At 33.8% G+C, this 24312-nt stretch overlaps 2 protein-coding genes across 2 annotated transcripts in view; one reads left to right on the forward strand and one right to left on the reverse strand.

The window, feature by feature from the left end:
• Positions 1-24312, forward strand: part of LOC117168023 (nucleolysin TIAR-like) — a 1157331-nt gene that overhangs the window by 184421 nt on the left and 948598 nt on the right. The gene's annotated exons all lie outside the window — the stretch shown is intronic.
• Positions 3998-24312, reverse strand: part of LOC117168024 — a 25392-nt gene continuing 5077 nt past the window's right edge. The window contains exon 2 of the mRNA XM_033353343.1: positions 3998-5093. Within this exon, the coding sequence (XP_033209234.1) occupies positions 4068-5093 (1026 nt within the window). The 3' untranslated portion in view covers positions 3998-4067. The remainder of the gene's footprint in view (positions 5094-24312) is intronic.

The raw sequence follows: 24312 nt of genomic DNA on the forward strand, positions 1-24312 counted from the left end.
TCTACTCCCTTCCTGGAACGTCTGCGCTTTTCAGGTTAAATTTGAGTCCGTTGAAGGTCAGCACCTTGAAGTTCCAAAAGCATGTAACCTTGAAGCACAAATATTTCATGAAACTTCAAAACTAAGTAGTTCATGGGCGTTTGCGCATCTAAGGTTGCATTTTAGTCTGTCAAGATCAAGCACTTCGAAATTCCAAAAGCGTGAGACCTTAACTCGAAAATGTTTCATCGGCCTCTGTAAATAAGTTGTTTATGGAGAAGTGGAAATAAAAATTGTTCTTGGTTCATTTCTCTGCTAAAAGCATTTTCTTAACAATCTATCGTGTGATATTTTTTTAAGCGATTAGATGTGTAACAACTCATAAAAGAATAAACTATTTAATACACAGATAACTCACTTTACTATATTTAACAAACTGGAAAATGGGCAACATCAACCATAACTGCATTTCAAATCGACCGCGTCCTGCTTTGTCGCGTTTCCTAATCAGTTTTAATGGTTTGCTGTATTCAAGGTACAAATGTAGAAAAGCAATGTGTACATTGGTTCCACTAATTACTGCGAAGACTGGTAACAAAGTGCCTTAAGCTCCCTTTATATCGCAAGAGTCATCGCACTCCCAACAGAACAAAACTGCGCAGTCTAGCGAAGAGTTGATTCTCTTGTTTTCCGAGATTACATTGTGAAATCTCAATCATACTCTGATTCATTCCCATTTCCACCCAAATGTTCTCCTACTAAATGGTGTTTCGAATTAGTTCGAGATATTAGAGAATTAGAGGGTAATAAAGGACCTGTTAGTTTTTGCTGCTAGTCCGTCTTTAGATGGATGAGTAAGTTGGCTGATAGTAGGTTTGTAGGCTTGTAGAAGTACATAAGTTGGTATTAGGTGCTTGTTTGCGGAGGGCGTGAATAGATTAATCATCCGTTGAGCTCAAGCAAGATGTATACGCGCTGGTTGTTGCACTGGCCTAATCCACGGAATTCCTCCTCCTGGTTGCACACCACTTTTCAACACTTGCGCCTGCTTCCCCAACTGACTCATTCACCACAACCCGTACCAAGCCGATTCTCTGTACATACAAACAAATTTAGTATGAGCGTTGTACAAAGCATTACACCTGTATTTTGCTGGAATAATGTCAGACTCTTCGTGCTATGGAATCCTTAATCAAACATACACTAGCTACACGGATGCGTGCGCATACCTACTTCTACTAATGAGAGCCGAACTCTATTCATTGTCCATCCTCTTGTTGGCATATGAGGTCCCGTGTGTGTTGTACGAATCGGCGAGGTGTAAATATCATCGTTGTTACTACTTGATAGGAAAATGCAATATGGGTATACTATCGGCTTCATGGTCTCGGCAAAATGCGTCGCATGAATCATAAGTTAGCTACAGAATTTGAAGTTGATCTTTGAGTTGATAGCTGTTTAAATTTTAGTTAAAAGATTTTAATTCTTACTGTTAAAAGGAGAAGGATTATATTAGTAACATGTAGATAGTGGATGTTTCTCTAAAAGATTGACATGGAACAAATTTTGAGTTTTTTAAGGACGTACCACTGAGATGGATGAGTAAAGAGTACCTGGTTAATTCAAGACGAGAAGTCAGTCTATATTCATCTTTTCTCAGTATGTCTCGAAAAATTTCTAATAACCGTAGCTACCTTGAGCCTTGAACGAGTTTAAAAGCTTCTACGGCTATAAAGATGATAGGGGAAGTATGGTAGTCGGGCAGGTAATGTATACAGTTAAAAGTTTTCGCAGGTTCACTGAAGGGAGCAGAAAACTTCAGAGACTACAAGCCACGGACGTGGTAAGTGGCCAAGTAGACGTGGGGATTGTGCATTTGCTATTCATGCGCCCCAATATTTCGGCTACTTCGCATTTTCATATTTTCCTGAAAAATCCACTTAATTCTAGCATTTATTATACGGAATAACAAAGCCTAGTCCTTGTTTCTTTCAGCATGTGTGTGTGGCCGATGTTCTCAACTTTTACTAAATTAGATAAAAGTAAAATTATCGGCGATCGAAATTTCGGGTCTCGAACGGATGTAAAAATAAAAATTTAAGAAAAAAAGGAGAAAGGGGTTCGAAAGTAGATTTCTTTGTTTACATCTTTTTCATTTCGGTTTTCTGAATTTAAATTGCAACATTGAAATGTGTGTTCGCGAAATTTGATGCTTTTTTATTTTAAAGAATTTCCTAGTGTAATTTAAACATTGAATTAGATCGGTTAAGCCCAGCTTGTAAAGCATATTACGATTGCATCCGATTTGTTAAAGCGTGCTGGGAACGATTTTGGTATAATTACAGGGTCTCTTTGAACTTGATGTTATATGGGTAGCCATCAACGTATTCGCGAATGTTACACGACGCGTGATTGGGGTTGAACGATCTGCTTTAAAGGCAGAATACAATCATGTCAACAGCAAAATCGATGGTTGAAAAATCAAGCTCATGGCTGTTAATTCTAGATACACTATCCTCGCTTCTCTCCTCTCTTTTGCCACCATTCTGTTCACGATCTCTCCCCCCGAACCCACCAAACCACCACTGTCAACCACCAAACGCTATTCGTGACATCCACTACATCGTTTGTGATGAACGAGGGAAATATCGACAAGCATAGTCCATTAGAAATGTTGTGTTTGCTCCTTCTCGTTTCCTCTTACCATTTCCAAAAGTTTGAATACTTTGAAAAATGGCTACATGTCAATCAAGCACTTCCCTTTGTTTTGCATTAATCCAGTGGTAATCACAGAAAGTATCGGGTTTAGTTTTTAAAAATCGGACAATTGAAAATACTAAAGAATTTCTTAGCTTATTACGGATTCAGATAAATAAAGTATCTTTTTTTTATCAAGTACGCAATGTCCACGTAAAACAGAGATTATATTAATGAGATTGCGCCATGCAGAACTGGATTGTAACAAGCAACGACGCAATTGTATGGAGAGGTACTATGTTTCAAAGCGAGAATGGCGTTAATGGTAATTTGGAAATCCTGTCGGAGCTCATAATCGTACTAATCGATGGTTACGAAGGCCACATTCATCGGCAATATCAGTTCCTACTGTTGACCGTTGCATTTTGCATTTGTTGATTCATCAACGATATTCCTTAAGCATCATAATGATGGGCGATATGAAAGAAACAAATATCTGCTTTCGATGTTCTATCATTGACATGGAAACTTAAAAGCCTTTAACATGGACGTGTATAATCTACTTTAGAAAAAAATGAGATACCTTTTTAGAATTTAAATTTTTTAGCCATTTCAAAGCAACTTTGCTCTATCAAAATGATAATATACACTCATTTTCTATATTTTGTAAGATAAAAGCATGTATTTATCTTCCCTCAACTCTTTTTAAATTGCTGAATTTACATAGCCATATTTTATCAAAGTAACCACTTTTGAAAGCACCCTAAATTGTAGCGATGATAATCATTTTTCATGCTTGCTTTTTTTTCATCTTTTAGTGACACTTTTATGTGTACACCTGTGCAGGGTTATTATCTTGCACACTCTCTGCCATTCTTCTGTTCTCCCGTGTCTCTGTTTCTCTCACTCTCTCAAAACCAAAAGAACCAGAATACAATGAAATATACATTCGGGTTTTATACTCGACACCTCTGACAACGACGGTGTATAAAGCATTCCTGCAACACTCAGAAAGAATCAATTCAGTGTTCTACTGTTTTAAATATAACGCGAATGGATACCGTAACTCATAAAATATCTTTTGATTCATATTACTTCAACTCTACGTACTCTGGGCAGGAAGTAGCGCTCAGAATTCATCAACATGACATTCTATAGTATTTAATGAAATTTTTTGTTCACAAACTTTACACAGATGAGAAATTCTTTTTCTGATACATATGAGACTGAATCGATTTTTAGAACTTTTTATTCATAGAAAAATTTTAAGAATTACCTTTTTCATGAAGGTTGATAATCTGTATTTTTAAATGCAGGAAATATTGTTAATGTACATACATACATACATACATGCATATAAATGATTTCACAGGTTTATTAAGAATAAAAGTTTACATTTCCATCATATGAACCAAGCAACCAGCTTCACGTAAATCAAGTACCATATCCACTAATATCTTTGTATACTCCTCTCCTCCAATTCCATTATAAATTTCACAAATTTTCTCTGAAGGTAGTTTCAATACTACATTTGAGTCATTTCCGAAATATCCTAGCATGACGGGCAGAAATATAGAAACGATCAAGAATCCGAAAAATGCGTGAGATTTGTAGTCTTCTAATAAAGCATCTTTCGAGAACCTTTCCAGATTCGATATTCCCTTTTGCTTTAAACCTTGTAGAAGAGTTCCATAATAAGCTTCGAAAATTTCTGGAAACTTCTCAGTCCTTTGAATTCTGGTACCACTCAAGTGCAAAAATAGAGAAAGATCCTTACCTGGTGAACCATAGTATATCATTCCAAAATCTATCAGCTTTGCTTTAATACCGTCTACGGTTTCTTTGAAGAAAACATTATTTCTTGTAAAATCTCCATGACACAATGTTGCCAAAGGTTCGATTGGCTTATACAAATCAACTGTAGCATATGAATATCCATTGTATAAAAATTTTTCAAGTTTTCTACAGAAAACTTCTTCGTAGTTTTGTCTCTGTAGATACTTTATTATCCTTGGAATTATGGCTCTGACTTTTAAAACTCCAGGGTTATCTTCTGTTGGTGGATACCTTACAGGTTTGATATTTTCGACGGTATCATAAAATTCTTTAGGGAATAGTTCCTTCATAATATATGAGTTAGAATGAAATTGAGCAATTTCACGTACAGCTGCTAAAACCAATTCAAATTGAAAGTTATGGATGTTTAAATTCAAGCTATAACCTTGCTTGTTGATATTTTCCATAACAATGACAGAATCATAGGGTGGTTTCTCAGAAGCATACAATAATCTTGGAATATTTGAGTATAATGTTGCGTACTTGGTGTAAAAGAGAATCTCGTTGTGAAATGCTTCGTCAATGTTCATTATAGTGTAAACTTTCCTTCCTGTTGGTGGACGTTTAACAACCAGATTTATCTACAGTTTGAAAGATTGATTGATTAGTTCATTCAGAAGTAGAAAAAATTAAAAAAAAAGGATAGTGTTTAAATTAGGCGGTTGCATCAAATTACAACCTGCTTCTATTTCTAGAGGATAAAAGCAAGGGACTCAAACTCATAATACAAGCAGGCTGTTTTTGCATGCAACCACTCGGTTTAAAAATAGGTAAAATTCACATAATAATAGTTTCTTAATGCAATTGTTTTGTATTTTATTTAAAGCACTGATAATATAATGAGAAAATTGCTGGATAAAAGAAAATGCGCTTAATATTATCGTTGGTAATATTCTTTCATACAAAGAAATATTATTTTAAAATCAATGTGAACATTATAAAGTCAAAGAAATAATTTCTTGAGAACTCAGAATGTTGTTTCTTTGATTCTGATCTTCACAACCAATACATTTTTCCTTATTTCAATTAAATCAGTTATTTGAATTGAAAAATTCGTATTTAAAATACGTACTTAATTTATGCGTGGATCAAGTAATTTAGATTTCTTTCAGTGAAAGAAATATTTTTTTCAGATAAATAACACAGGCCTGCAAATAATGGGGCCATGTCAGTTGTTGGAAAGTGTAGGGCCATTTCCGAAGTAATTTTTTACATAGAATCCGAATCCGGGGTCAGAATCAGCCCATCAAGTTAGGATTTTAAGATATTTGAGGTTATGTAGCCAAAAAATGGTAATTGAACGCTGCGACTCTTAAATTATAGAGAAAGAGCTGTACTATATGATACAATTAAAGAAAAAATCCCAAATCATTTTATGTCTTCTGTACATAACCTCAAAAGTATCCAAAAACGCAATTTTTTGGGTATATAACCGCAAATATCCTAAAATCCTGACGTGATGAGCCAATTCTGATACCGGATTCGGATTCTACCTAAAAAACTACTTCGGAAATGACCCTCCACTTTCCAACAACAAAACCGCGTTGCCATGTATTTATTCATCGAATTGAAAAAGGGAAGCATTGATCTGATGATCAAAATTGACACGGTTATTGCAAGTAATTTTGATTTTTAACCAGATCAGTTTATCGCTTTTTTTGGCACCTTCTCAGTTAATTGTGGGTCATTTCAGACCCAAAACATGTTAGAACGGTAAAATATCAATAAAAAAATTGGATAAAATTCCTGCACGCTCTTAAATACTTCCTGTTTAAGGGAATATAATAAAGATAGCAAAAAAATTCAAACAAATATTATATTTTTAATGATAAAAACACCTACCTCCCAAAAATATAGACATTTATAACAAAATTCACAACTTTTCAAAAAATTCAGAAATTTGAATTTTTAGTAAAGTTCAAGAAGCGTATTTTTACGAAAAAAATCACGAACTCTATGGGTAAAAAGGACATTCTTAAGTATTTGGTGTCAATTAGCATTTTATTCAAAAGAGGAAATTTGAAGTTTCAAACATTAACTCGTTATATTTCGACTTATACAAATTTTATTTTTGTAGAAAATTGTAAACATTCACAAAGAAAAAAGAACAATATATTTACGTCTTAAATTCTATCATCTTATAATTACAGTCTTTCCAACATGTGTAACGTGACTTCAGTGTATGTTCGTTGCGCCATGCTATAAGAGATGAAAAATCAATATATAACTCAAAAAAAACAAAAACCTTTCGAAAATACTCATAAACTTCATAGAAATTAAAAAAATTACTTCGACGCTCAAAACGAGATAGTACCGACGTTCTAGTTATTATGGTTCGTTTCAGACCCAACGCGCACTTCATCTGCTCACTATGAAGCCACGCTACCACTGAATTAACGAATCGGGTTAATGGTACCTGTTGGGACTTCAAATTTGCATGGGAAAGTGCATGGGAAAAAGTAACTTTTTGGTATTTTTCGAATAATTGTTCAGGGTTAGGGAAAAGTTCACATTAAAGTTATAGCACTTTAGAGAACTTTCCAACAAAGAATTTGACCTATTATAAATATGGATTTGACGCTTCTAACCCACCCCCGCGGTGCCCTGAAAACTAACCTTAAATCCAAAAATGCACAATCTTCAGGAAATAGACTCTTTTAAGCAGTTTGTTCTCCATTTTTTCCAAAAATCATTACTATAGGTCTATTGAAATGTTAACAAATGTTCTTCAGTTAATTTCCATTTATTTAAATGAATTCTATTTGTTTAAATGTGTTTTTCTTGAAAATTCGCATAAAATCTGTTTTTTGAGATCAGAATGGCAGTTTATTGTCCCAAAAAGACTTTATTCATTTCAAAATTTCTTTCTATTGTTCAAACAATTAATTATTATTATCAATTTTCAACTTTTTTTCAAATTATAGTAGAAAAATCATCTTTTCTAATAATAAATCTATCGGTTTTAATTTCAAAGTATCTTGTCTACATGATGTAATGAATCCTTAATTGTTTAAACAAATGCATTTATAATAATTATAACAATTATAACAAATTTAATTATAACATTTATTATTTGAAAAAATAATTTAATTTCTGGATTTACCGAAAAAAATATTTAAAACAATTCAATTATCTTGAATTATTAATGAAATGTTGAAAATAAATAATAATTTTATTATTTAAACAATGGAAATTATATGGAAATATGAATGTCTCTTAAAAATAACATTTGGCTAGTACGATCTAAAAAAACAGGATTTTACGCAAATGAAACAAAAAAATTGTTTAAATAAATTAAATTTGTTTAAACAGTTGATGATTTATTAGATAATGTAGACAAGATACCTTGAAATTAAAATCCATAGGTTTATTACAAAAACGCTGACTTTTCTACCATAATTTGTAGAAAAGTTGACAATTGATAATAATAATAATTATGTTTAAACAATAGGGAGAAATTTTGAAATAAATTAAGTCTTTTTCAGATAATAAACTACCAGTCCGATCTCAGAAAACAGATTTTATACAACTTTTCAAGAAAAAGAGATTATTTAAACAAATGGAATTTATTTAAACAAATATAAATCAACTGAAAAGGATTTGTAAAGATTCCAATAGATCTATAGTAATGATTTCCAAAAAAGGAGAGCAAACTGCTTAAAAGAGTCAATTTTCCGAAGAATGTACATTTTTTATTATAGGGTAGTTTTCAGGGCACCGTATCTAGCAACAAGAAAATTTTTGCAATGAATTTTTGGAAAAGGGGTTAGAATTATGGAAAATTCTGTAAAATTAGCTCTGAAGAGCTGGAAAAGGGGTTAAGTTACAAAAAAATAAAAGTGTGTTTTTTTGTTGCTGAGAAAATCGACTTTTAGTAGTGAAAAAACTTGTTGTCACAAATCGCAAAAATACGTATCGCCTAATTTCCTTTAAAAAAACATATTTCGTCCCCGAGAGATTTAGGAACTTCAAGTATAGAACCTACCTGATTTCAAATGGATTCAAGCCAGTTAAAACTAGATTCACCCAATTGTGCTTTTGTAAGAACTAGGTTTACCTGTAGTGATATTGCATATTAATTTTGCATATTAAAAATGTTAGCGACTGGTCGCAGAAGAGTGATTGGTTACATCTCGAACCCCTCTTCCAGGTCATCCTTTAAAAAGTACTAATTCAAAAAATCTTCGGGGTTTTAACAAAGGGCTTGGTTACTTCGCGTTTTGGCTAGTTAAAACTAGCTTTGAAGAATGGTCGTAGTTATTTCGCGTTTTTACTGCTTGCGGGTATAAACGGTACCATATATTCAGAAATTATTCACGTTCATGTATGATAGAGTTTTATAAGTACATATCATATAGCTCCTCACGTAATAAATAAATGATAATGATTAAATGAAATCATTTATTACATAACAAAAACTTTTTTTGGAATATTTAGTTTTACAATTGAAACAAAATGTAGAAAATGAATGCCAAATTGACATACATCTGGAAAATGGGATGAATGTAATTAGAGATCGTCAAAATATATTATTATAAAGAATTTTAATCGATTAGTAAAACACTTTGACTGGCTACATTATACAAATAATTATTAATTAGGTACAAAAATGAGAGTTTTTCTATACAAATTTTTAAAAGAATGATGAATTAGACCTTATAACTTTGTATACTAATCTATTCATAATATGATAGTTCTACTATAAATAATATCTCGTAAGAAAGTAAACTGGCTTTAAATCAGGCTGGGATTAGCAGTATGAAGAAGGCAGAGAAAGAGTAAGAAAAGAGTGAGAGGTTGGTTTTGGTTGACTTTCTTTTTCCTTCCTATTTTTTTGTAATATATTCGTATCTAACGACCCGTAAAGGAAGTAAAGTTGAGAATCTGATTTTTATTTCTGAGCTTTTTTCCGATTCTGGCACATAAAATTGTTAATAAGAGAGTTGATTCAATTTCGATATTAGAGTGATTTTCTTTTCAAATAGAGGCACTAAGCTTAAAATCAGTTTCAATCTGCAGAACTGCCTATGAATACCACAGGGATATCTTTTAATTCAGGCATTATACTTTATTTCAATTTATCGAAAATATGTCTGTTTTAATTAATTACTAAATGATGTTTTGAAATTAGCTTTTTCTTTAAAGATGGAACTTTTTTGACACCTAATGTCCCTACTTCGAAAATGTAATAATCTGAATAGATTAGTTCAGTATCAACTGCAAAAAAATTTAAACCGGGTCAAATTTCACGAAATAAAAATTAAGACAGACAAAACCGGTAATTCTGTCTGAATACCAATCAGTGAAAAATGCAATGATTGAAATAGTAGTTGGACATTGCACTGATTAATAAGTGGTTTCGGACATTTCAATAATCAATTCGGTAACACTAAAGCAACGGATGCGCGACATAACCTTTTAATAAGTTTTAATGTAAAGCGTTGTTATCATAATTTTAATTATAAATCGCAAAAACGATTTCTTAATTAAATATATTTTCTAATTTCGGGCTGTAAGTATGCTGCAACAATAGCTATGAGTTTTACGTTCTTAATAGAATTATTAGATTTAATTTACAAAAATCTCAGTTTATTATGACTGCTTCATTGACACGCTGCAGTGCTATAATCTTTCGGAATTGTTTGTTTAAGTGAACCAGTAAGTAACTTTGCAATAATTGTCAGTAACCCATTTCCAGCTATTTCAATTAGTGAAATTTGAATGAAAATCATTGAAATTTTAATGACTGATTTGGAGAGAAAATTTGTATCCGGGGTAATTTTTCAGAGGTGTATACATTATACGTATTTCTTAATAATAATTCTTCGGTTTAAAAAAAACTGTTGAAACACTCTTTATTTTATTTGTATGATCTTCAAATATTTGTATTCACATTGAAATTCTCAATGATGAAAAAAACATGAAAAAAAATTTCTAGAAAAGTAGACAGCGTGAACACGTCAGTTCATTCATACAAATATTTTATCTTTTGGCGTGGGCGGCATAATCCAAAATTGTTCATACAAGAAAATTTCGGGATGTTGAGGCATAATACTTTAATTTCAATTAAGCATTCTATTTGTTCATGAAAAATAAACTGTTTGGGGCAAATTCGTAGCAGTCAGTCAATTCTTTTTGATTCAAGAGATTTAAAGTCACTTCAAATCGCCTAAATTCTTCAGCGTAATTAGTGTTCAAGAGAAGTCAATTTTTATCTAATTGGAAGCATAAGAGCTATACTTGATTTCCCTCAGATTCATGACGGCAGAATTAGAGAGGGGTTTTGGACACCCCCTCCCGCTTGATGATGTAAGAGGCATATTTAATTCTTTTTAGTATGCTAAGTTGACCGCTGCATCTGATATACCTTTCTAAAATTTAAACTACCCTCTCGCCTACTCTTGTAGGAAACGCGAACCTCGCCCCTATACGAAGCCCCAACCCTCACAGAAATATTAATTTCTGAAAGACAAATCGTAAAAATTGTTTGCAATCAACTACTGCGCAACCTTACCAAAATATTAGAAATAATGTTTAGCATGTGAAAAAGAAAACTGTCGCTTATCTTACAATTTTTTATTTATGAAAAGTGATAATTAGAGTCTCCAATAAGGTTGTAGATGAATCGGTTTATCCCACACGTGGTGCCAGGAGAATAGACATAAGGAGCCCAAAGTAGTGTAACCGAAAATGAGTAAATTTTTGTCGTATGGGCATGGCATACATTCCTTGCCCGTGTATGGCGCTAATGTGGCACGGGGATAAAATTCCGCTCGGGAAGATTGAGCATTTCAATGCGTTATTGTACATCCGACAGAAAAATGTTTGTTCTTGGTGAAGTCAATGTACAGGACTTTGGGCTCCTTATGTCTATTCTCCATGCGTGCTGCTCAGCCCTAGTTTGCAGTACTATATATGAAGGGTGGCAGACCCAGACGGAAATATTATATATAGTTTATGTATAGGTTGCAGTATTGTATATAGTAATAGTGTATAATTTTTCCGCCTGGGAATGATGAGGAGGCAAGGGACAAAAAAACAGTTTTACAGGGGAGGACAAAAATATTCTGTAAAATCGAGTTCGCAATTAAAACGAACAAACATGCTTCCGAGCTGAAGTATTCCTGAATCGATAGGGAAAGAGTTTGATAGCAAATAACTTTCCACTTATAAGGTAATATAGCACAAAGTTAACAAAGTCGGGTTGACACTTTTTTTCACACTGCTTGAGTTGTCTTTCGACAGTGATAAAAATTTAATAATCAATTTAAAAAAAAAAATATATATTCTGAAATTTGGCTTATCACAATAAAAAATTTAACTTTTGATTAAAAAAATATTATGTTCCTGAGATATGGGTATACTGAATACAGGAAGAAAAGTTTAATCGAAAAAATTAATTTACTTCCGAGGGAATGCGGTTTGCAGGAGCCGAAAAAGCTGATTTTCAAGTAACGAAATATCCCTTACCTCTTTTTGTGCCACTAATTTGTTATTACTGACATAAAAAAATGCGATATAGAACAAATGCTTTTAACAATATGTGAATGGTGTTTTATAAGAATTATTCTTTAATAGCTCAGAAATCAAAGCACGCTTGTACACATATCTTAATTAATGGATGATCGAAAAAACTGGGAAAGTTTAATCTGTGCTCGTAACAATGTAGAACTTTCATGATTTTAAAACAATTTCTCCCGCAAAAATAAATTATGAAATTTGTAAATTTTATGTCGTAAATTGTCCTAATTTTTCCCTGTGAATAGTAACGTACTTTCTGCTCAGTCATTAATACTTTTTCCTTGACGAAATCCGGACTATGCCACTCATTGTAACAGTTTAACAAGTATTCCCATTCAAATAAATTGACAAGCATTTAAATCGCACAATTTCAATTAAACAAAATACGCCTCATTTTGTTTTAACGTATCAGAAAGAAAGATTAAGGCGAATTCCAAACTTTTTTTACTAGGTGTGTACAATTTCTGATTGGGGGAGCTATTTGTCTAGAATACTCGACAAGTAAACACTGAGATATTATTGCAGTAAGAATTGTATGGCTCTGTATCACCTTCTCTCATTTGGTCGACGACCGTTCAACATATTAAAATGTTCCGATAATTTGTCGGCAATATTTAGTATCGCCAGAAACATGTAAAAATATTACTTGGTTAGGTTGTGACACGTTAATCGAGGTTCTGTATATATAAAACATAAAACACGTTATATACGTATAAAAATACGCAACACTATGTTTAACACATATCAAATATGGTGGGTCCATACATAAACATAATGTAACCTTTTTATGCGTTTGAGCGTTTTATGTATACAGAGAAATTTTATTAATTTCATATAATTTTACATATAGTCCTGATCATTACGTAAATTATTCAACATAAGCTCCGATTCTCACGGAAACATACAGTGATAAAATTTTCAGTATACATATATTGTTTACAATATTTAGTTATGAGGATAATAAATAATAACAGTTAATAAATATTTTCTTTCAGCTCAATTTCTGGTGACAGTTGAATATTTTCAGAATACTAAATTTAAAATTCCTGCTCCTTTAGTCACGTGACAGAACATAAAAAACATTTGTAGAAAACTCGGGTCGAATTATACGCAGAAAAAACTGAGGTTTCCCGTAGAACCCATTTGTGGTTCCCAAGGAACTGCAAAAAAATGAACCACACTTGCTGTAAAGGAACCAAAAACGATAAATGAGCACTAAATGAAATCATACATGGAGTTCTAAAGGATCTCAATTGTGATTGAGCCTATTCCTAAAGAAACTATTTTACTTTTTGCCCACTTGGATATTATGTTTAATTAGTAACACAATATTCACCTTGAAGCACACATGTAACCGAACTCTGATGGACATAACACAATGAAGATAATTAAGTTAAAAATTAATACCGCAATTAAAGTAAATATAACGGTCAGCCCTACCTGATCGCGTGCAAAAGCACTGGCTGAAGTTTGATTCCAGTCGCGAACTAATCCGCTCGCATGACTGCTGGCGCTCGGAGCGGCAGCAAACGAAAATTCTCGTTAGATAGAAATTCAAATAATTGGTACACTGTGATATTACTTTAGAATACTTTTATAAATATATAAATTTCTAAATAAAAAGCGAAAGTAGATATTTACTACTTCAAAAGTTCTAGTCCAGAAAGAAATGTTAAAATAGGCACACGGTAATTATAAGTTTTCAAACGCACATAAATTCTTTAAGCCGATGTAAACATAACCTCAATATGATTATTTACATTTAGAGCTCATTATGAATATTATAATAAAAACTGGATTTGAGTCAATAAAGCATGGGATTGAGTTTCATGAAGAAACTATTAAAAAAGGAAAGGCTTTGTCTATAATACATGTGATTAGAATAGAGGAAATCCGAATAAACGGTATTAGTGAAAGAATTGAAGCCAGTGTCATTTGTAAGACAAGCCTAGAGCAAGAATGGGGAAAAACCTCCGATAGTCAAATTGCAAAAGATTTGTATGCAAAGGGCTTAGCAGTCACGATTTTTTTCTCGAATAAAGAATCTGGAAAACAATTAAAAGTTTCTCCCTACAAACTAACTTATTCAGACCTTACTAATCACCCGTGTTCCTTACGTGCTGCTCTTTGAGAAGAATCGAAAACTGAAGGGGAAAGAGCAGCTAAATATATTGTAATGGATTGTATTGACTTAGCGATTGCATCAGTTAAAGATAGGAATTGTGATATTTGCATGCAATGTCAGGGATGACCGTTGGAACGGGAAACTTGGTAAACTGGGAAATGACCGGGAATTTTATGGAACCGGGGAAAACCGGGAAATGACAGTGAATTTATTTTTTGACCGAGAATTTTATAAAATTTCTAGAGTAGAAATTGTGTCCAACTGTGATTGCAACAGTTTTAAAATAATTTCCTAAATTGTGATATCTTATAAATCATTATATCATTTAGTTTAGAATGCCTAATTCGAAAATCGTTCACTTAAAAAATTTTCCATTTAAGATTTGTAATTTTTAAGCATATATTTTAATTTAAAGAATCTTAAAATACAGTTTTAAAGGTTAACAAAAATTCAAAATTAGGAGTTTTTAAAATCGGAGATTTTTTTATTAAAAAGGGGTGGCAGTCAGACCGGGAAACCGAGAATTTACGAATTTTCAGAAGAAAAATCTGCCCAAGTACGATTTTAACGGGTTTTAAAATAATTAAAGTGCAGTTTTGAGGATTTAAGCAATTAAAAATTAAAAGCATTTAAAGTTTAAAATTTTTGATAATAAACAGTCTTATTTTATCAACTGTAAATGTAAATAAATAAATTATTTTTAAAATGGATCTGTACTCTAAGTATAGAAATCTGAACAATAATTGATTTAACCAAACAATTCTAGATCCGTTCAAAATTTGAGAATTTCCATATTGTAATTGTTTCAATCCGAAAGTCTGGATAAGAATTGAAATTAATATATCATTCATTCCAGCAATTTTATTTTTAAATACAAATTTTCATGATTTATCAATAATAAATTTTTAATTCAGAGCTTCAGGTATTCCTTTATATTATTTTTTATATTTAATCTAATAAATAAGTTTATTAATATATTATTTCTATTAATTTTTTAAGCTATTAAAAAATGTAAACGTGCGTTTTACTAATTTCAACTTAAAAATAAATCCATAATAATATGGTCATAATTCAAGGCTTTTATTAAATTTAAAATATTGTGAGTCTAAATTATTTAATTTTTACCCCATTTAATTTAAAATTTCTTTTTCTTAATGTAGCAAAAGAATAAGTATTTAATATTTAGAAATATTTCGCTGTTCATTTAAGACGGGTAAATTGAAACCATATAATTAAAAGAAAACAGTTTGAAACTGAATTGTGTTACATAGAAAACCTTAAATCTTTAGATTTTCGAAGAACTTTTGAACTTTTAGCTTTACAATTTTAATTGTTTTATTTAAAAAGTGTTTAATTTATGCGTTAAAATTGTTAAATTTTAACGCATAAATAACAATTGAACACTTATTATTTGTAGAAACAATGTGAGTAATTTTAAGAGATATGTAGAAGTTTTTAAAAGATTCAAAATTAATAAAAACCTTGAAATTATTTCAAGTAATTTAAACGAAGTGTGTAAACATTTTTTTTTCAGAACTTCTAAATATATTTTAAAATTAACCGAAATTTTCCTGAAATTTTTGATAATTTAGCAAATTAAATAAAATCCTTCAAATCTTCCATGTTCTTTTTTGATCATTTTTTAAATCTCTTAAAATCTTCTTAAAATTTCTGCTACAATAATATTTCAAAGTGAAAAATCATTTTTAATTTTCCTAAGAATCTTAAGAAAATTTTTAGTCTTTTGTAGTCTTTCACAATTCTTAACAAAATTCTAAATTTTCTGTTAGAAATCTAGAAGAATTGAAATTTTATTTTAAGTTTGGCTGTAAGTATTTCAAATTATTTCAAGTTCTAAATTTAATTCGAATCTTTTAACAACTTCTAAATATCTCTTAATATTTCTCTAACATTTTTAGAATTAAGAAATGTTCTAGTGTTATTTATAAATTCAAATTTAATTTTTTTAATTTGCAGGATTTTCTAAAAGTTATAGAAAAAATGCAATTAATTTTGAAAGAAGTTTAAGAGTTCTGACGAAAAATTAAAAAATTATTTTGAATTTGGAAAAATTTAAAACCACTTTTAGACTTTTAAAGATTTCGAAATAAAATTTTAAAGCTTTTGCAGGATGCCTAGACTATTTAAAATAAAAATAATTTAGCTTCTGATTTAAGAACTATTTAATTAAAAAAATTATTTTTCAATTTTTAATGTGTCTAGTTTAAAATTACTTAAAATAATATAATTTCGTAAATGTTTAAAATTCATTGCTTCATTCTTCAATTTAGACTATTCAAAATGTTAACGTGAATTTCTATCTTTGGAACTTAATCTGAATTTTTGAACTCTATAATTTATAAAAGTTATAAATTTTGAAGTTTATTTGTATTTCACTTAAAACTCTTCAATGGAAAAACACGGGAATTTTTTTCTTCGACTAAAACGGCCACGCTGATAACACAGCACAAAAACACAATTGTAATTATCGTGATTATTTTTACTTTGATTCAAAATCACAGCTGATCGCATGTAAACATTAAACACTCATCTAACGAGAATTAGTGCATATCACCGACAGGGGCGCTACGGTGCTTCCGCTTCCCCAGCGAATATGACAAATGGGTGAGAGCGGTTGCGACATTATATATACATTTGGGTGTGTGTGTATGTATGTGTATTCCAATTGGAAACGAGCCAGGCGGGCTTCATTAGATAAATGTATCAAATTACTTTATTTTTATTTATTTAAACGTTTTATTTTCAAAAAGGGAAAGGGACATGCAATTTAAAAATAATTACCCATATTGAAGGATGTAGAGATAAACTCCAGTTCTACAATGTAAAATTGACTTAAATTAGTCTTGAAACTTTTATTTCACATTTGCAAAAGTTATTTTATTGTCAAATCATGAATGGGAATTGTATCTTAACAGCAAGTTACACGTAATTGTTTTTCATCGCTTTCATAGGCTTATTTAAATCGTTGTTTTGAGTTTTTAAAATAGAAAATTAACCCGTAAGGTTCAGTTTTAGTTAAACTCGTCATAGTTGTAGCCTTTTTTCAACTATTGCAAATTGTTGTCTTAAAACTTGATACTATGGAGATTGTTTTCATTTTCGCAGATAAATAACTCGCAACGAAAAAAATGAAAAAATTCAACATTGATAGAATACGTAAATCAGGTCTTCATTTTATGCCCCTGAAAAAGTTTCGTTCGCCCCCAGCCCTTTTCTATTGAAATATAAATTTTCAAAATAGCCCAAAAGATTCTTAATTTGTGTTTTGATTAATCGAGGTAATGAATAAGTTGACGTCTATATTTTTCTAAATTTAATTTTCAAGGGAATAGAATGAGGACCTGATTGACATTAAATGTAAAACCTGATTTTGCAAATTTTCTCCCTTAGTTATATTCATCCGCGAAAATGAACAAAACCTCCAATCATGAATATGAAAACAAAAATGTTTCTACTTCAGTATAAAACGTTTAAAAAAGACTACAACAATGAAAAATTTTGCCAACTTCTGATTGGATTTAATACAATTTGACATTGTAGAATTGTACTTTTTCTCTATTCTATAATGTACATAAACATTTTTAACAAAAACATGTTTCTGTACTATTGCATTTGTTTAGCTAAATTTTTAAATACAATTTCTGTAACTTATTCAATTTTTGTGTTAAATCACTTTAAAAAAATCCCTGAGTATTATTATAGTCAGGTATTTTAAAAATGTCTATTAAGGCCGAAACCGAACGGCAATATAAAATGGAATTACACTTATTTAGCCAATAAAATAAAAGTGTAATTGAATCGACATTTTTTAAAATAAAAGTTTTTCTGTTTACATCACAGGAGTCTTTTTGTGTTAATATTCCCCCATTTTTGCGTTATTTAAAAATATATACTTTTTAATTTATAATGATATGATGGTTTATAATATTACATGTTAATGATGAGTGACAGGGATTTAATACCGAAATTGATAAGGATTAAATAATTATGATTAATTAACAATTAAATAATTAACTATAATAATTTTTTATACATGGTAACATTAAGACTAAATTTCTAATTATTTGTAAAAAAATGCGACTGCAATCAGGTATTGCTTTAATTAGTTATCTCACAATTAACTGAGATGGCTTCAGAAATCTCAAATTCATAATTGTGTCATTTGTTTTTTACATGTCATATTTATTACAATATAATAATCTAACGTTGCATTTTTTAAAGCAATTTCTAAGTTAATTGAGGATCCTTAATTTTGCCAGGAATGAAAAAAATATGATCAAACTCTAACTTTTAAATTCCGTATCACACTCTCATTTTTAACTATTATTTATTCATGAATCCTATTTTTTAATTTCTTATTACTACCACACTTTAAATTCATTTTACATGTTTATATTTATATCAGGAGTCAATTAATTAAAATTCATAATCTTTAAATTTGTTTATTATTATTTAATTTCATTTTTCTATCCTTATATTTCTAAAAATCGATTTCATATTACAAATACATTTTTTATCAAGGATCCTAAGGCCATTTCATGAGTATAACAGGTGATCAAGTCAGCCCTAAGATCAATATTTTTCACCCATATTGAAAAATAAATGTTTAAATAACGCGGAAATTTTTTTCGGGAAATGTTAATAAATATTAAAGGATCGTTTGTAGCCTTGCAAAGAGTTGGAGGAAGAATAAAGTTTATTTATGCAAATAATGATTATTATCGACGGACACATTTAGGTTTTACAGCAGAAGTTTGACTTTTAACTTTCTCTGACGGTAATCATGCAATCTGTTTTACCTACAGACCCCTAGAAGTTCGAAGTTGTCATAGACATAGGAAACACGGGACTAGGAATGCCATCATAACTTGGGCGAGCGGGGTTGAATCTACGGGAGGGGGAAAAATTCCATGAGTGGGGAGAACCACCATCTTACGATGTGCCATTTGATCATGCGCACGAGCATTTTTGCTGGCAAACTCTGTGCATGAAAATATAAACATGTGGGCGCTGCCATGTTTCTCGCGGGACATCAAAAGGTGGCGGACCTCCCCCCTCATTGCATCACCCCCGCAATGTTATGCCTAGTCCCTTGTTTCCTATGTCCATGGAAGTTGTCTACTCGCTGCGCTAGTGCTGCTTTGGCAGTTGATATCAGACTGATACGTATGTCAGACCAAATATGCTTATTTGCATTTCAAATGCAAACATTAGTTTTTGCATTATTTGTGCATAATGTTCGTGAGCGATTTTTGTTGTTTTGCCCCACTTTGATAAATGTAAACCTCATAACTAGCCCATTGACAACATTGCAAATTGCTTGCAGGCATTGACATAGGAAACAAGGGACTAGGCATGCCATTGCGGGGGTGATGCAATGAGGGGGGAGGTCCGCCACCTTTTGATGTCCCGCGACAAACACGGCAGCGCCCACATGTTTATATTTTCATGCAAAGTTTGTCGGAAAAAATGCTCGTGCGCATAATCAAATGGCACACCGTAAGATGGCGGCTCTCCCCGCTCATGGAATTCTCTCCCCTCCCATGGATTCCACCGCGCTCGCCCATGTTATCATGGCATGCCTAGTCCGTGTTTCCTATGTCCATGCTTGCAGGGTTTGACGACAACACGGTCGGTATTTCTCCAATATAGTAATTAAAAAAAACTTTTTTCACTATTCTAATTATTTAGGACCAGAGACACATTCTTGCATGCCTTATATTTATCGGGCCAAATTTTTAACACGATATCTCATTCCGTGTGGACGTAAGTTGGGAAAGAAAACTTCCATTGGTATTTTCTTTAAAAAATTGTTTCTCAAAATTTCAACCGGAACAAAGCAGAGACATGGACTTTCTTGCCTCCTATTTCATTTCCCAAACTTTCAGAGCGATACCTCATTTTGTTTAGACGTAAGATGGAAAAGAAAAATTGAAGACCAGGTTTGGTCACGTGACCCTTTCGTCACATGGCCTTAAACACTTAATCCAAACTTCTTTTGGAACACGTATATTGGTATACGCATTATTTTTTTATATCTTTGAAGGTATCAATAGATTTTTTGGATTAGTTCACGGCTGGCATCAAACTTTAGCCACAGCTCCTATGCAAAATTCGGGTCGGTCGGATAAGGCTGATAATTACTTGATAAATATAATTCGCAAGTTATGTAGCAAAGTTTCCAACGTAAAGGCATATTCATATGCAAGAAACTTTCCATCTCAAGTCATCTGTCGATAATTGTAAATCGATTCCTAACTTACTGGCTCTACTTTGCAAGCGATGGGTTTGTGAATGCGTCTACGTGTTTTTCTCAAGAGCGCTCTAAGCGAACCTTTTTGGCTCTACAGGTATCTATTGGAGCTTAATTTCGGAATGATACCAACTTTGATTTGAGCCGCAATTTAAGTAAACCCCCAATTTTTTCTGTATGCATCATACAGATGCATATATGTTTCCACTAATTCTAAGATTATTAATTGTAATTTTCATATATATATATATATATATATTTGATTCCTCTAGAATCAAACCGAAGGCCCTATGACAAAGCCACCGAAAGCGTCCTCGGGTTGCGGATAGAGGGTCCCTGTACCAAGGGTTTCTACTGAATATGGTTACAAAAATAAATAGGCAGTCGCCGACAATTGTCCAGGGGTGGTCCCGAAGGAATTAACCCACAAGCGGAGATGTGAAAACCGTGCCGAAAGCTGAATGGCACCTGGGTGAAGTGTCTAGAACGGTGACTCTGGGATACCGGGCGACCTCTCAGACTAAGCAGCCTTATCCTCGCATGCGGGGCTCTACAAGGTTGGACGAACCCCTTTCCCTAGCTTCTCGTGGGAACAACAATGACAACACCAAACATAGTTGTAGTAACTGCGGTTCAAAACAACAGAACGCGCAGGGCTCCCGACAATGGGTCGGCCAACAATGCCGACCAATCTACAGCTGGGGGAGCCAATGAAAATGGATTCAATGCGATGGATCGGCGGGATCTCGTGACCTTTGGGTGGACGGAGCAACTGAATCACGCCTTGCTAGACTGCTACGATGCGAGTGTGGCCCGTGAACAGGGTTACATGGCACGGCTGCATGCTCTGTGGTGTGAGAAACACCCGGAGCTATCGCACTTTTCGCAGCAACGTCTGCGAAACCATGCTGAACTACTCCGTAAACGGGGCTATGTAAGCGGAACGCCTACTCTACCACAGCTAGAACAAGCCGGCAACAAAGAAAGAGAGGCGACACTAAGGCCAACCGCGGGCAGGTATCCAATAGATGGAGAGCGATGCTTTACGACCCGTAGAAACATCAACACCAAGGTTTCTCTCAAGCTTTAAGATCTGGCTTAAATGGATAACGAGCTTCGTGGACATTTTTCCGGTGAATCCGACCTCTGGGCTATCAATTATTGTGTGTATAATGCAGCGAGAGCTTTGGCCGATGTGAACCGTAAAACAAAACCAACGGCTGATCATAAGACCAAAAGACGAATGCATCAACTTGCCATAAAGATAGGCTGGGCAAGAAAGTACGCGTCCCGCATTCAATGTGTGATTGACTACATCACATCTGGCAGGTATTTTACCGCCAAGGTTCGAAAGTTCACGTGCGAACTCCGGACCCGTTATCACACACTTAACAAGTCAAAGCTGCTGAACATGAGGCAGCATATTGTTGAGAGAATACGGATACTATCTGACGCTAAGAGAAGTCTAGAGCGGAGGGAGAGATGGGTCAGAGAAAATCAACAGTTTCTCTGTGACTCATCTCGACTCTTCCAAGACCCTCCAGTTAGTGTCGAAAACCCACCCAAACCAGAGGAGGTCGAAGTATTTTGGAGAGAAGTCTACGAAGTTCAGCATAGACTGGACGAAGACTCAGAAAATATAAATAGCTTCAAGGAGTTATGTGTTGCCCTCACAACACCTGATAAAGAATGGCCACCCATCACTACCGAGGAGGTGAAAAAAGTATTAAGAGGGATGAAGAACTATTTCGCACCGGGACCAGATTGTATCAAAACCTTCTGGTGGAAGAAGTTTTCTTCAACCCATCAGCATTTGGCCCGTATTTTCACCTCATATTTGAAGTCGGAAGAGCCGATTCCAGAGTAGTTGGTGGGAGGGCGCACAATACTCCTGCCGAAAATAGGCAAATTAGCTGACCCGAAGAACTACAGGCCAATAACTTGTCTGAACACGCTTTATAAGATATTCACAGGTATCCTAAATGATAGGATTGTTCGGGCAATTGAACCTGTGTGGCAAGAAATGTATGAACGACGAGGCTCAAAGAAAGGCGTAGTCTAATGTCGGGAGAACCTGCTAATCGATAGATGTGTCTGCAAAGATGCAGCATTCTACCAGCGTGACCTATCGATGGCCTGGATTTATTATCGGAAAGCTTTCGATTCTACATCCCATAGACTTATCATCTGTCTTTTGGAAATCTTAAAGGTTCATCCGCAAATAGTTGGGTGCATAGAGAGATTGATGCCGCTTTGGAAAACCAGATTTACTATCTCATCTGGCAAAAATCGTGTGACAACTAACAAGGTCACGTTTCAGAGAGGTGTCTTGCAGGGCGACACCATGAGCTCACTCCTCTTTTGCCTTACATTATTGCCACTATCTCTAGCGCTGCGCCATTCCGACGGGTACTAGTGCGGAAAACCGGCAGATCGAAAGTACAAGGTCACTCATGTATTTTACATGGACGATCTTAAGATCTATGCTAAATACAGAGAGCAACCGCATCTAGCTCTGGGGATTGTCGAATGATATACTAAGGAAATTGGAATGGAATTTGGGTTGGATAAATGCGCCGAGGTTTATTTGAAGCGAGGAAAACTTAATGGCATCCCTGAAGATCCTGAGCTCGTTGATAGAAGCGCCATACGACACCTTTGCGCTGGAGAGACTTATACATACCTGGGCGTGCCACAGAGCCGCATTCAGGATGCGACATCTATAAAGGATACTCTCCGAAGCAGATACAAATGTCTCATCCGACAGATTTGGTCTTCCGAACTGTCAGCGAGGAAAAAAATATCTGCAACGAACATCCTTGCCGTCCCGATACTACTCTATTCATTTGGAGTAGTTCCATGGACGAAGAACTAGCTCAGATCTCTTGATATCGGGACAAGAAAGGTTCTGCACATGAACAAAAGCCTGCATCTTAAGTCTTTCGATGCGCGACTGTACATCTCACGCCGTCAAGGGGGTCGCGGAATATTGAGTCTTGAATGTCGTCACAGCAGGATTCTTCTGGGTACAGCACATAGAGTTGCAAATGAAAGAGACCCTCTTCTTAAAATGGTCAGGAATCACGAGGAAGTGGGCAAAGGAGCATTTCTGTACAAAGCAGCGGAGGAGGCTGCTGAAACACTCGGTCTTGACTTCAGTATTAGGGGTGAACAAAATGCATCAAATCTAATCTATCTCGAGTAATCACTCCTGAAAGCCCGGATTAAGAAAGCACAAGAGAAAAACTTTCGTGTACAGCTCCTCAAAAAGAGGATGCACGGTATCTTCCACAGAAATGTGAAGGAACAGTCAATGTCTTGTGAGCTAACGTTTACTTTCCTTAAATCGCCCGGATTGAAGTCTGGTACAGAGGGTTTCATTTTTGCATGCCAAGACGGTGTCATTTCCACCTTAACATACCGTCGCCACATTTTGAGCCAAGACATTCCCGATGATAACTGCAGGGCGTGCCATGCACACCCCGAGCCTTTAGCTCACATACTATCTAGTTGTGAAACACACGCGGGAACGACCTACATTTAAAGGCACAATGCGGCACAAAGAATACTTTATTACCATCTCTGTCACTCCTACGGCATTCACCTTAATATCGCTCCTCAAAATGCTCCTAGGGAAATTGAGTCTATTGTCGAGGGGGAATAATGCAGAAGACGGTTGTCCTTGGGTCACTCCGTGTTCTTACGTTGCACGAGGCTTTTGCTTGATCGTCGTATTGATTCCGTTACAGACTGTAACCACCTATCTCACAGTTGTGAGACGTGGTTATGACTGAAATTTTACCGCGATTTCGCTGGAAGCGGGTGCAATTTTTCAGATTAGTACCCGCTCCCGGCGAAATCCTGCGGTTGTCCTTATGAC

This window comes from Belonocnema kinseyi, chromosome 2, assembly GCF_010883055.1.
Source record: "Belonocnema kinseyi isolate 2016_QV_RU_SX_M_011 chromosome 2, B_treatae_v1, whole genome shotgun sequence".
Taxonomy (NCBI): Eukaryota; Metazoa; Arthropoda; class Insecta; order Hymenoptera; family Cynipidae; genus Belonocnema; species Belonocnema kinseyi.